General features: G+C 45.1%; 2 protein-coding genes and 1 long non-coding RNA gene across 6 annotated transcripts in view; 1 reads left to right on the forward strand and 2 right to left on the reverse strand.

Moving 5' to 3' along the window:
• The window catches only part of LOC118387218 (cyclic nucleotide-gated cation channel alpha-3-like), a 106,419-nt gene that overhangs the window by 51,080 nt on the left and 41,745 nt on the right, over positions 1–13,594 (reverse strand). The window lies entirely within an intron of this gene.
• LOC127908821 (uncharacterized) lies at positions 4,914–7,555 on the reverse strand. Its single transcript, XR_008068586.1, has 3 exons — positions 7,446–7,555; positions 7,281–7,390; positions 4,914–7,170 (listed from the first exon to the last, which is right to left on the reverse strand). It is a non-coding gene; the product is annotated as an uncharacterized LOC127908821 (long non-coding RNA).
• The window catches only part of LOC118394378 (basic immunoglobulin-like variable motif-containing protein), a 101,787-nt gene continuing 98,252 nt past the window's right edge, over positions 10,060–13,594 (forward strand). For 2 of the 4 annotated variants that reach the window (XM_052468359.1, XM_052468394.1), the window contains exons 1-2: positions 10,060–10,078; positions 10,579–10,690. Coding sequence is in view for 1 of the 4 variants with exons in the window: in XM_052468406.1 (XP_052324366.1) it covers positions 12,600–12,696 (97 nt within the window). In the remaining 3 variants the exon portion in view is untranslated. Of the gene's footprint in view, positions 10,079–10,491; positions 10,691–12,286; positions 12,697–13,594 lie in introns of those variants that run through there. The other 2 variants (XM_052468337.1, XM_052468406.1) reach the window with 2 other exon arrangements.

Genomic DNA, 13,594 nt, shown 5'->3' on the forward strand with positions numbered 1-13,594 from the left:
GGAAAACTGTAATCCATTTTAGAATAAGGCTGTAACGTAACAAAATTAGGAAAAGTTCAAGGGGTCACTTTCCGAAGTCGCTGTACACCCACTATGGAGGACGTGATTTTGCTTGTCGCTATTCGTTTGAAAGAGTTGCTATGTCACTTTTTTTTCTCTCTCTCCAATTTCATCAAATCCTATTAAGATCTTGTTTCCTCACTGCAACTTCCCAACAAGCTCGGGAGAGGTGAAGATTGAGTTCAACATGTGTCCTCCAAAACATGACCCGCCAAACCATGCTATTTAACAACCGCCCGCTTAACCCCGGAAGCCAGCCGCACCAATGTGTCAGAGGAAACACTGTTCAACTGAAGACCGAGTCGGCCTGAAGGTGCCCAGCCCGACACAAGGAGTCGCCAGAGTGCGATGAGCCATGTAAACTCCTGCTGCGTCAGGTTCAGGCTGGGTCTAGAGACAGGATGGAGGTCAGACCCCTGCTGCGTCAGGTTCAGGCTGGGTCTAGAGACAGGATGGAGGTCAGGCCCCTGCTGTGTCAGGTTCAGGCTGGGTCTAGAGAGAGGATGCTCAGGCCCCTGCTGCGTCAGGTTCAGGCTGGGTCTGGAGACAGGATGGAGGTCAGGCCCCTGCTGCGTCAGGTTCAGGCTGGGTCTGGAGACATGACGGCTTTAACTGGGGTCTCCTGGGGCCCTGGTCACCCTGGAAACGCAGTTGTTGCGTATGGTTCTGCAGCATGGGGGACTATGGGGCCTCTGTCTGGAACCTGCTTCGGAGAGAGAGAGGTTAAGTAAGTGGCATCTCTCCATTTGACACCGTTGATGCCACCAACAGAGTCAAACAGAGAGATGCCCCCAACAGAGTCACACGGAGAGATGCCCCCAACAGAGTCAAACGGAGAGATGCCACCAACAGAGTCACACGGAGAGATGCCATCAACAGAGTCACACGGAGAGATGCCATCAACAGAGTCACACGGAGAGATGCCACCAACAGAGTCACACGGAGAGATGTCATCAACAGAGTCAAACGGAGAGATGCCCCCAACAGAGTCACACGGAGAGATGCCCCCAACAGAGTCAAACGGAGAGATGTCCCCAACAGAGTCAAACGGAGAGATGCCCCCAACAGAGTCAAACGGAGAGATGCCCCCAACAGAGTCACACGGAGAGATGTCCCCAACAGAGTCAAACGGAGAGATGTCATCAACAGAGTCACACGGAGAGATGTCATCAACAGAGTCAAACGGAGAGATGTCATCAACAGAGTCAAACGGAGAGATGTCATCAACAGAGTCACACGGAGAGATGTCCCCAACAGAGTCACACGGAGAGATGCCCCCAACAGAGTCAAACGGAGAGATGCCCCCAACAGAGTCAAACGGAGAGATGCCCCCAACAGAGTCAAACGGAGAGATGTCATCAACAGAGTCAAACGGAGAGATGCCCCCAACAGAGTCAAACGGAGAGATGCCCCCAACAGAGTCAAACGGAGAGATGCCCCCAACAGAGTCAAACGGAGAGATGCCCCCAACAGAGTCAAACGGAGAGATGTCATCAACAGAGTCAAACGGAGAGATGTCATCAACAGAGTCAAACGGAGAGATGCCCCCAACAGAGTCAAACGGAGAGATGCCCCCAACAGAGTCACACGGAGAGATGTCATCAACAGAGTCACACGGAGAGATGCCCCCAACAGAGTCAAACGGAGAGATGCCCCCAACAGAGTCACACGGAGAGATGCCCCCAACAGAGTCAAACGGAGAGATGCCCCCAACAGAGTCAAACGGAGAGATGCCCCCAACAGAGTCACACGGAGAGATGCCCCCAACAGAGTCAAACGGAGAGATGTCATCAACAGAGTCAAACGGAGAGATGTCATCAACAGAGTCAAACGGAGAGATGCCCCCAACAGAGTCAAACGGAGAGATGCCCCCAACAGAGTCACACGGAGAGATGCCCCCAACAGAGTCAAACGGAGAGATGCCCCCAACAGAGTCAAACGGAGAGATGCCCCCAACAGAGTCACACGGAGAGATGCCCCCAACAGAGTCACACGGAGAGATGCCCCCAACAGAGTCAAACGGAGAGATGTCATCAACAGAGTCAAACGGAGAGATGTCATCAACAGAGTCAAACGGAGAGATGTCATCAACAGAGTCACACGGAGAGATGCCCCCAACAGAGTCACACGGAGAGATGTCATCAACAGAGTCAAACGGAGAGATGCCATCAACAGAGTCACACGGAGAGATGCCACCAACAGAGTCACACGGAGAGATGCCCCCAACAGAGTCACACGGAGAGATGCCACCAACAGAGTCACACGGAGAGATGCCACCAACAGAGTCACACGGAGAGATGTCATCAACAGAGTCACACGGAGAGATGTCATCAACAGAGTCACACGGAGAGATGCCCCCAACAGAGTCACACGGAGAGATGCCACCAACAGAGTCACACGGAGAGATGTCATCAACAGAGTCAAACGGAGAGATGCCCCCAACAGAGTCACACGGAGAGATGTCATCAACAGAGTCAAACAGAGAGATGCCCCCAACAGAGTCACACGGAGAGATGTCATCAACAGAGTCAAACGGAGAGATGCCCCCAACAGAGTCACACGGAGAGATGCCACCAACAGAGTCACACGGAGAGATGCCACCAACAGAGTCACACGGAGAGATGCCACCAACAGAGTCAAACGGAGAGATGCCCCCAACAGAGTCAAACGGAGAGATGCCCCCAACAGAGTCACACGGAGAGATGCCACCAACAGAGTCAAACAGAGAGATGCCCCCAACAGAGTCAAACGGAGAGATGCCCCCAACAGAGTCACACGGAGAGATGCCCCCAACAGAGTCAAACGGAGAGATGCCCCCAACAGAGTCACACGGAGAGATGCCACCAACAGAGTCAAACGTAGAGATGCCCCAACAGAGTCAAACGTAGAGATGCCACCAACAGAGTCACACGGAGAGATGCCCCAACAGAGTCACACGGAGAGATGCCCCCAACAGAGTCAAACGGAGAGATGCCCCCAACAGAGTCACACGGAGAGATGCCACCAACAGAGTCAAACAGAGAGATGCCCCCAACAGAGTCACACGGAGAGATGCCCCCAACAGAGTCAAACGGAGAGATGCCCCCAACAGAGTCAAACAGAGAGATGCCCCCAACAGAGTCACACGGAGAGATGTCATCAACAGAGTCAAACGGAGAGATGCCCCCAACAGAGTCACACGGAGAGATGTCCCCAACAGAGTCACACGGAGAGATGCCCCCAACAGAGTCACACGGAGAGATGCCCCCAACAGAGTCAAACGGAGAGATGCCCCCAACAGAGTCAAACAGAGAGATGCCCCCAACAGAGTCAAACGGAGAGATGCCCCCAACAGAGTCAAACAGAGAGATGCCCCCAACAGAGTCAAACGGAGAGATGCCCCCAACAGAGTCAAACAGAGAGATGCCCCCAACAGAGTCAAACGGAGAGATGCCCCAACAGAGTCAAACGGAGAGATGCCCCCAACAGAGTCAAACGGAGAGATGCCCCCAACAGAGTCAAACGGAGAGATGCCCCCAACAGAGTCAAACGGAGAGATGTCATCAACAGAGTCACACGGAGAGATGCCCCCAACAGAGTCAAACGGAGAGATGCCCCCAACAGAGTCAAACGGAGAGATGTCATCAACAGAGTCAAACGGAGAGATGCCCCCAACAGAGTCACACGGAGAGATGCCCCCAACAGAGTCAAACGGAGAGATGCCCCCAACAGAGTCACACGGAGAGATGCCCCCAACAGAGTCACACGGAGAGATGCCCCCAACAGAGTCACACGGAGAGATGCCCCCAACAGAGTCAAACGGAGAGATGTCATCAACAGAGTCAAACGGAGAGATGTCATCAACAGAGTCAAACGGAGAGATGCCCCCAACAGAGTCAAACGGAGAGATGTCATCAACAGAGTCAAACGGAGAGATGCCCCCAACAGAGTCACACGGAGAGATGCCCCCAACAGAGTCACACGGAGAGATGCCCCCAACAGAGTCACACGGAGAGATGCCCCAACAGAGTCAAACGGAGAGATGCCCCCAACAGAGTCAAACGGAGAGATGCCCCCAACAGAGTCAAACAGAGAGATGTCATCAACAGAGTCAAACAGAGAGATGCCCCAACAGAGTCAAACGGAGAGATGCCCCCAACAGAGTCAAACGGAGAGATGCCCCCAACAGAGTCAAACAGAGAGATGTCATCAACAGAGTCAAACAGAGAGATGCCCCCAACAGAGTCACACGGAGAGATGCCCCAACAGAGTCACACGGAGAGATGCCCCAACAGAGTCAAACGGAGAGATGTCCCCAACAGAGTCACACGGAGAGATGCCCCCAACAGAGTCACACGGAGAGATGCCACCAACAGAGTCACACGGAGAGATGCCCCCAACAGAGTCACACGGAGAGATGCCCCAACAGAGTCACACGGAGAGATGCCCCAACAGAGTCAAACAGAGAGATGCCCCCAACAGAGTCACACGGAGAGATGCCCCCAACAGAGTCAAACGGAGAGATGCCCCCAACAGAGTCACACGGAGAGATGCCCCCAACAGAGTCACACGGAGAGATGCCCCCAACAGAGTCACACGGAGAGATGCCCCAACAGAGTCAAACGGAGAGATGCCCCCAACAGAGTCAAACGGAGAGATGCCCCCAACAGAGTCAAACGGAGAGATGCCCCCAACAGAGTCACACGGAGAGATGTCATCAACAGAGTCAAACGGAGAGATGCCCCCAACAGAGTCAAACAGAGAGATGCCCCCAACAGAGTCAAACGGAGAGATGCCCCAACAGAGTCAAACAGAGAGTCAACAGAGTCAAACGGAGAGATGTCATCAACAGAGTAAAAATGTGTGAGAGTAGAGAGAGTCAAATCACATAGTGGCAAGAAAAAGTATGTGAACCCTTTGGAATTACCTGGATTTCTGCATAAATTGGTCATAAACTTTGATCTGATCTTCATCTTGGTCACAACAATAGACAAACACAGTCTGCTTAAACTAATAACACACAAACAATTATATGTTTTCGTGTCTTTATTGAACACACCGTGTAAACATTCACAGTGCAGGGTGGGAGAAGTATGTGAACCCTTGGATTTAATAACTAGTTGACCCTCCTTTGGCAGCAATAACCTCAACAAAATGTTTTCTGTAGATGAGGATCAGACCTGCACAACGGTCAGGAGGAATTTGGACCATTCCTCTTTACAAAACTGTTTCAGTTCAGCAATAGTCTTGCGATGTCTGGTGTGAACTGCTCTCTTGAGGTCATGCCACAGCATCTCAATCGGATTGAGGTCAGGACTGACTGGGCCACCCCACAAGGTGTATTTTGTTATTTTGAATCCATTCTGTTGATTTATTTACTTCTATGTTTTGGGTCGTTGTCCTGTTGCATCACCCAACTTCTGTTGACTATAAGATATTAGCCTTACTACTTGCAAAAATAATTAAAGAAGTCCTGGATGCAATCATTGATGAAACACAGTCTGGCTTCATGAGGAACAGACATATTTCTAACAATGTCAGACTAGTATTAGACATACTTGACTACTCAGACCTAATAACTGAGGATAGCTTCATATTATTTTTAGATTTTAATAAAGCATTTGACACAGTAGAGCATCAGTTCCTCTTCCACACAAATGATAACAGCTCTATCAAATTGAAATATGGCACCTCACTTAGATTTGAGTTAAAAAGAGGAATTAGGCAAGGTTGTCCTATCTCTCCATACCTGTTTTTATTAATCATCCAACTTCTTACAAATTCTTTAAATAATAGTCCTATACAAGGTATTTCCATAGCTGGTAAAGAAATTATTATAAGCCAGCTGGCTGACGATACTACACTTTCTCTGAAAGACGCTAACCAAATTCCCATATCGATCAATGTGATACAATGCTTTTCCAAAGCGTCTGGTCTATATCTTAACATTAATAAATGTGAACTAATAGCTGTCAAAGATTGTGTGACACCTTCATATTATGGTATTCCAGTAAAATAATAACTTACATATTTAGGCATAACCATTACAAAGGATCAGAAGTCTGGAGGCTTACTAAATTTTAACCCTCTTATTAAAAAAAACCCAGAAGAAACTAAATCAATGGCTACAGAGGGACTTATCTTTAAAAGGTAGAGTCCTAATAACCAAGGCTGAAGGTATCTCTAGACTAACATATGGTGCTCTATCTTTATATCTTGACAGTAAAATAAGCAAGGAGATAGACCAGATGCTTTTCAACTTTCTGTGGAGAAACCGTAAACATTACATTAGGAAAACTGTTGTAATGAACACTTATGAGAATGGTGGGCTGAATTTTCTGGACTTTACTACCTTAAATAATACTTTTAAGATCAATTGGATAAAACAATTCCTAAGAAGACACATCTATGTAGAATTGTATTACTCATCATGTCTTCTCTACTTTTGGTGGCCTTAACTTCATGTCGTTTTGCAATTATAATTTTTCTCCACACAGATATTATATATGGAATAATCGGGACATATTGTATAAAAATACTTCTTTGTTTTTGGAATATTGGTTTCTAAATAATATCCTGTTGGGGAGCCAACTGGTAAATGCAGAGGCTCTCTTACTCAGTTATAAGGAATTCTTATCACTTTACAAGGTCCCTGTAACACCTAAAGATTTTGAAATTGTTTTAGATGCCATTCCCTCAGGTGTTGCTTTATTACTCAGGAACGTGTCAAGACCCTCAGAGCCGACCTTCTATTGACCCTGTTGACTCATCAGTAGGAAAGACCTGACCCTCAGAGCCTACCTTCTATTGACCCTGTTGACTCATCAGTAGGAAACACCAGACCCTCAGAGCCTACCTTCTATTGACCCTGTTGACTCATCAGTAGGAAAGACCTGACCCTCAGAGCCTACCTTCTGTTGACCCTGTTGACTCATCAGTAGGAAAGACCTGACCCTCAGAGCCTACCTTCTATTGACCCTGTTGACTCATCAGTAGGAAAGACCTGACCCTCAGTGCCTACCTTCTATTGACCCTGTTGACTCATCAGTAGGAAAGACCTGACCCTCAGAGCCGACCTTCTATTGACCCTGTTGACTCATCAGTAGGAAAGACCTGACCCTCAGAGCCGACCTTCTATTGACCCTGTTGACTCATGAGTAGGAAAGACCTGACCCTCAGAGCCTACCTTCTATTGACCCTGTTGACTCATCAGTAGGAAAGACCTGACCCTCAGAGCCTACCTTCTATTGACCCTGTTGACTCATCAGTAGGAAAGACCTGACCCTCAGAGCCGACCTTCTATTGACCCTGTTGACTCATCAGTAGGAAAGACCTGACCCTCAGAGCCGACCTTCTATTGACCCTGTTGACTCATCAGTAGGAAAGACCTGACCCTCAGAGCCTACCTTCTATTGACCCTGTTGACTCATCAGTAGGAAAGACCTGACCCTCAGAGCCGACCTTCTATTGACCCTGTTGACTCATCAGTAGGAAAGACCTGACCCTCAGAGCCTACCTTCTGCTGACCCTGTTGACTCATGAGTAGGAAAGATTTGTTTATCTTTGGTCCATTCAACAACAGAGCGATACGATCCTTGTTTCCAGCAGGATGTTGTATCTATACTTTATGTCATGCCTTATTGGAATGGATTTATTGATAATATCTGTTGGGAAAAAAAGTTTTGATATTGCCACACACATACCTACTTGTTAACAAAATTAAGGAAGTTTCCTTTAAAATTATTCATAAATATTATCCTGCCAACCACTATATGAAGAAGTTTAAGGAAAACATCAATTCAAATTGCTCCTTTTGTATTGACCACCCAGAAACAGTGTTGCAACTTTTTTTTGACAATGTATTCATGTAAGAAAACTGTGGCAAGACATCAGTAGGTTTATAATTGAACACTTTTATGAAGATTTAACACTATTGTGGAGAGATGTACTGCTTGGATTATTTATCTACGATAGGAATAAGCTGAAACATTTTCATGTAATTAATTTAATTATTCTTTTGGCCAAATGTCATATTCACAAATGTACATTTACAAACAGAAAAACACATTTTCTTACCCTACAAAAATAAATTGAACTGTATTTTAAGACAATTAAATACTCCACTAACAAAAAATCTGTTCGAATTATAAGTATATGCATGTCCCTTAAGGTCCCCTGTGTAATGTGATATTGTGCCCCCAGCCCCGCCCCCCAGCCCCGCCCCTAGCTCAATTGTCCATTGTATACTATCCATAAATACTTGTTCCCTCATGTACTTCCCTGTATTGATTTGTTGTTAATAAAAAAAAATCAAAATCGAACACGGCATTTATCATTGGTCCCTAACCGGCCGGTATGGGTAGCCGTTTAGGTCAAATGCTTGTCAAAAAAGATACATAAAATAATAATTTGACATGTCAAATAACACGATTATATTATGGAATGTTGTGTGTGAAAGCCAAGCGCCACCAGCACTGTCAAAGTTGTACAAAATAATTCTACAAAAACAAGCACCCACACCGGCCACAATGTGTTTACAATACCACGTTGGTAATAACGAATGATTTGTTCCACCGAATGGGAAAACGTCTGTGTGAGCATTTGAAATAAGATCAGGATCAAAACGGCTTGGAAATATGTTTGATACAGATGTTATTAGCAACCTCTGGGGGTAGCTAGCTAGCATCGATGCAACCAGCCTGAAAGCAATGACCAGTAGAAACTGCACTCATTTTCAATGTTTTTTTAGCGATGATTTAGGAATCCATGCGAGTAAGTATTGGCTAGTGTTGTTCCCCTATTGAAATCGAACTTCATTTCATGAAAATAACTAGCTATCCAGCTACTTAACCCTGTTGACCACAGCTAACGTTATTAGCTGCCAGTTAGCTTCATCTGGCTAGAGAGGCGTGAACCGGAACCGTGCTGTGAAGCTATCCACAATAAGTATTATCCACAATAGTGGAATTTGCCGTTTTCCTTCAAAATAAAAGTTTACACAGTTGATGGAATCACGCCATATTTAGACTAGATAATATTCAACAAGGTTAGAGGGCTGGAATTTATGGAGCAATAAAATAGTGAATCAGTCTGCTCCTTTAACACCCTCAGAACGCAACTTTTTACGCAAATATTAGCGTCGTAGATCTTATTGTGGCACTTTGACTGCGGGGAAAGTCCTCCTCAGAGTTATCAGACTCCCGAAAAGACACTTGGTATTTATTTATTGTCTTTTCTCTGGAATATTGTTCAATACATATAGTAGGTTGACGGGTACAATACATGTGGCTCAATTCACAGTGGTTTCAGAGTCCTGCAATAAGAGCTTCGACGCTAATGTTCTGTGGGTGTCACTGGGTAGACTGATACCCCATGTCATTGATCCACAATCCATAGGGTAAGGCGAAACAAGTATGCCATCGATGCTATTCTAAAGTCTAATACATCCACAGTGTGATTTCAAAAGATTTTTTGTCAAATTAACAAATTATTGTCTTTTGTTGAATTTATATAACAACGATCCAACCTCGTTTCGCATGATATATTCCATTAAGGCATGATTCCACTTTTCGTATTCATTTGTAACACTTTCAATTAGACATAAGGGGGCGCACAATTGGTCCAGCGTCGTCCGGGTTAGGTCGTTATTGTAAATAATAATTTGTTCTTGACTGAATTGCCTAGTTAAATTAAGGTTCAATAGAATATATATATTTTTATATTCTATTTTCTTTTTAAGGCGAACAGCAAATTCCACTATTTAGGCGCATCCTTATTGTGGCTAGCTTCACATAGGTGGGGTCTGACCATCCATCAAATTAGAACTGTTTTATAAATAAGGGGTATTTTAGATGATGACACCTAGATAGATAGTTAGCTAGCTAACTATAGCTACTGAAACAGATCATGTCGTTTTGCTATGTTTTGGGGGAAGAACATTGTTTGTGTCCATTAGCTAGCCAGCTTTTTTTTTTTTTTTTTTGCCAGCACCGTCCATAGCTTGGGAGGGAGTGTGTCTGCGGTCGTGAGGCAGCAGCCGGTGAGCGAAACAAAACTTTACCGGCATCATAGCACACGTATCAGTGAATCGTTGTGACATATGAAATACGAGTGATAGTCTAATCAATGTGTAATAATTACATAAACAATGAATGAACGTGTTAAATGATTACATGGCGTGATAGTCATATTCAGGTCCTGGTTGGACGCTTCGAATAGGGTAAAGCGGCGTTCCATACCAGCGAGGTAAATCAATTGCACCTACCATAGCCAAAAGGCTTATTCTGATTGGTTAAAGAAAACGGATGGCTGGTTAGGGGTTGATGACCCTTCGTGAACGCCGAATATTGTGTGTAAAATTATGAAGAAATAGGGTCAGTAAATGTGAAATCCCTATAAATGTAACAATTTTAAACTTCCATTTTTAAATATGTTTTTTAGCAAAGCGTTAATTTAGAACTGTATGTGAGAAAATCTTGTGGAAGATTACGGTTGAGCACCCCTAGTTACGTAATGGGTTCGTTCATCATTACTGTACAGCGGAAGGAGGAGGACGTCAATATACAACAGCGTATTTATCCCACCAGGAGAAATTCATACTATGTGGCTACCTAGTTACCTACCGAGTTAAAAATCCACGACACAATGCAAGGTATGTGTACCAAATGTTACAGGTTTATTGCGTGCATATTTTAGAGACAGTCAGATGCTACTGCATGTTTTGCTGCCATCTTCTGAGATGACAGGTGGTGATGGTGACGGTCGTCTCGCCTAGTGGGCGCAAAAGACATATTCTTATCTTTGTCTCTATGATTGAACGACAGTAGATAATGTAAAAAAAAAAATCATTTACACCAGTCCTAAGTGTGTTTGTACTCAATGTCAATACATTATCCTTATCAAGTGGCTCATGCTACTGTAGATCAGGTTATGGCTGAATTAATATCAGGGCTTGCGTAAATTAGCCAAAAGGCTGGTCAGATAACGATATTGAGTAGTTCTATTTTACCATTCATTCAATGGGAACGCACCTATCCCTGAACCGGGTTGTACATAAAATATTTCCCATTGAGGCTGCAAGGTTGTAGTTTCCTCCTTAACTAGATTTAATGGTAATAAGCCGTAAAAAATAAAAAATAAAACGTTTGTGATATCCAATATGGTAGTTATCCTGATCTTGTCTCATCGCTGCAACGGGCTTGGGAGAGGCGAAGGACTGAAACATCATAGAGACCCACACTGCTTCTGTAGCTAGGTCTGCCGCACTAATGTGTTGGAGGAAACACTGTTCAAAATATAACAGAAGTCAGCTTGCAGGCGCCCGGCCCGCCACAAGGAATCGCTAGAGCACGATGAGCCATGGAAAACCCCGGTCTAACCCAGACGAAGCTGGTCTGTCACCACCCTATGGGAATCCCGGCCACGGCGGTTGTGACACACACCCTGAGGTCGAACCCCAGGTTGTAGTGGCCTCAACACTGACATGTAGTGCCTTAGACCGCTGCGCCCACCAGGAGACCCCATACTTTCTTTATGAAGCACCAGTTTCCACCACCATGCTAGAGTAGCTAATGTTAGTCCTGGATGTTGCATATTACGTTCAGGTTGCAGCAGTCTGTTTTTCCCCCACCCTTGGTCTGATTGGCTGAACAATACACAGCATCAGGAAGTAGTATTAGCCACTTTAGCATGGTGGTGGAAAATAGTGTTTCATAAAAAAGTATGTAAATTCCACCTGTTTTTTCCGACCTTCTCCCCATTCAATTGAGTTCAGGAGGAACATTTCATATTACAGCCTGAATGGAGAATGTTTAATGTACAAACCAGTCCATGGGGGATACGAGTGCATAGACAGCTGCATAGATTCCATCTGGACCGTAAGATTAAATGACTCAACATCGCCATCTGCTGCCCGTCGGGATACCTTCAATTCTATGTTAGTTACTGACTATGAATTACCTTTCAACACGTTACCTTTTATAAGCCCAAAACACAATTCCTGGTTGATATCTTTGAACCCAATTTGAAGTTTTAATAAATATATATTTTTAACCCTTTCTGCAGCATAGATGACAACCCACCCCTCTAAACAGACCAACCACTTCAACTTTAAACAATTCTCTCATCCAACATCCCAGTCCTCTCTTCAATGCCTAACAGTGGGGATAGTTCAGGACCTAATGTATCTGGGAGTCAGCCATATACCCAGGCTATGATGACCCAGCGACCCCCACCCCCTGACAGAGGATGACCAACGCGGCCTACTGACCACTCTCACCCGGGACTCCCTGAGGACCCGGAGAGCCTCCAGTGCTGAGCTCCAGCTCCCATGGACCTGCCCTGTCACTCACTCCAGGGAGAAGTTCTACACGGTCTGCTCAGACTACGCCCTCCTCAACCAGGCTGCCTCTCTCTACCGGCTCCCCAGCACCCCCAGAGAGGTGGCCCACAGCAAGCAGGATGGCAGCGGGGCCCCAGTAGTGAAGTCCAACACTGTGGACCTGTCTCAGGGTCAGGGGCAGCCTGCAGGTGTAGAGGAGGCTTCAGATGAAGACTTTGACATGGAGGGGGTGTCCTGCAGCAACACCAAGCCTATCCTGGCTTGGGAGATTGATACCACTAACTTTGATGCTGTGCTAACTCGAAAGCCCAGGACAAGTAAGCAAAATCAATAACCTAAATCATGTATAGTATAAAACAGGGGTTCTGCTTGCTTTTGGAGACATAATTTCCAGTATGTTTTTAGTCTCATGAATATGCTATGAATGACTTAGTATTATTCTCATGCTGATTCATCTGTTACTAAGAAATATGTTGTTGTTCAGACCATCTGTTGTTGGTACCGTGGGAATCGTAAGTATTCACCCCCCCCCCCCCCTTGGATATCTTCACATTTTATTGTGTTACAAAGTGGGATTAAACTGTCATTTTGTTGTCAATGAGCTACACAAAATACTCTGTCTTTTCATAAGTAAAATCTAACATTATTTTAAGATGAATGACAAAATAAAACAATAATATACGTTAATTAGACAAGTTTTCACCTCCTGAGTAAATACATGTCAGAAACACCAGCAGCGATTACCGTCTGTGGTGTTCTTTGGTAAAGTCTCTTAAGAGCTCTGCACATCTGGATTGTGCAACATTTACCCAGTATTCTTTTCAAAATACTTCAAGCTCTGTGAAAGTGTTGGGGATAATGACTAGACAGCAATTTTCAAGTCTTGCCATAGATTTCAAGAAGAAATTGTAACTTGGCCACTCAGAATTGAGGAACATTCACTGTCTTCTTGGTAAATAACTCCAGTGTAGATTTTGCCTTGTGTTTTAGGTTATTGTCCTGTTGAAAGGTGAATTCATCTCCCAGTGTCTGGTTGAAAGCAGAATGAACCAGGTTTTCCTCTGGGATTTTGTATGTGCTTAGCTCCATCCCATTTATTTTCATCCTGAAAAACGCCCCAGTCTTTGCCATTGTCAAGCATACCCATACCATGATGCAGCCAACATCACGCTTGAAAATAAGGAGGCTTTTACTCTGAGGTGTTGTATTGGATTT

Source organism: Oncorhynchus keta, chromosome 1 (assembly GCF_023373465.1).
Source record: "Oncorhynchus keta strain PuntledgeMale-10-30-2019 chromosome 1, Oket_V2, whole genome shotgun sequence".
In the NCBI taxonomy this organism is placed as follows: Eukaryota; Metazoa; Chordata; class Actinopteri; order Salmoniformes; family Salmonidae; genus Oncorhynchus; species Oncorhynchus keta.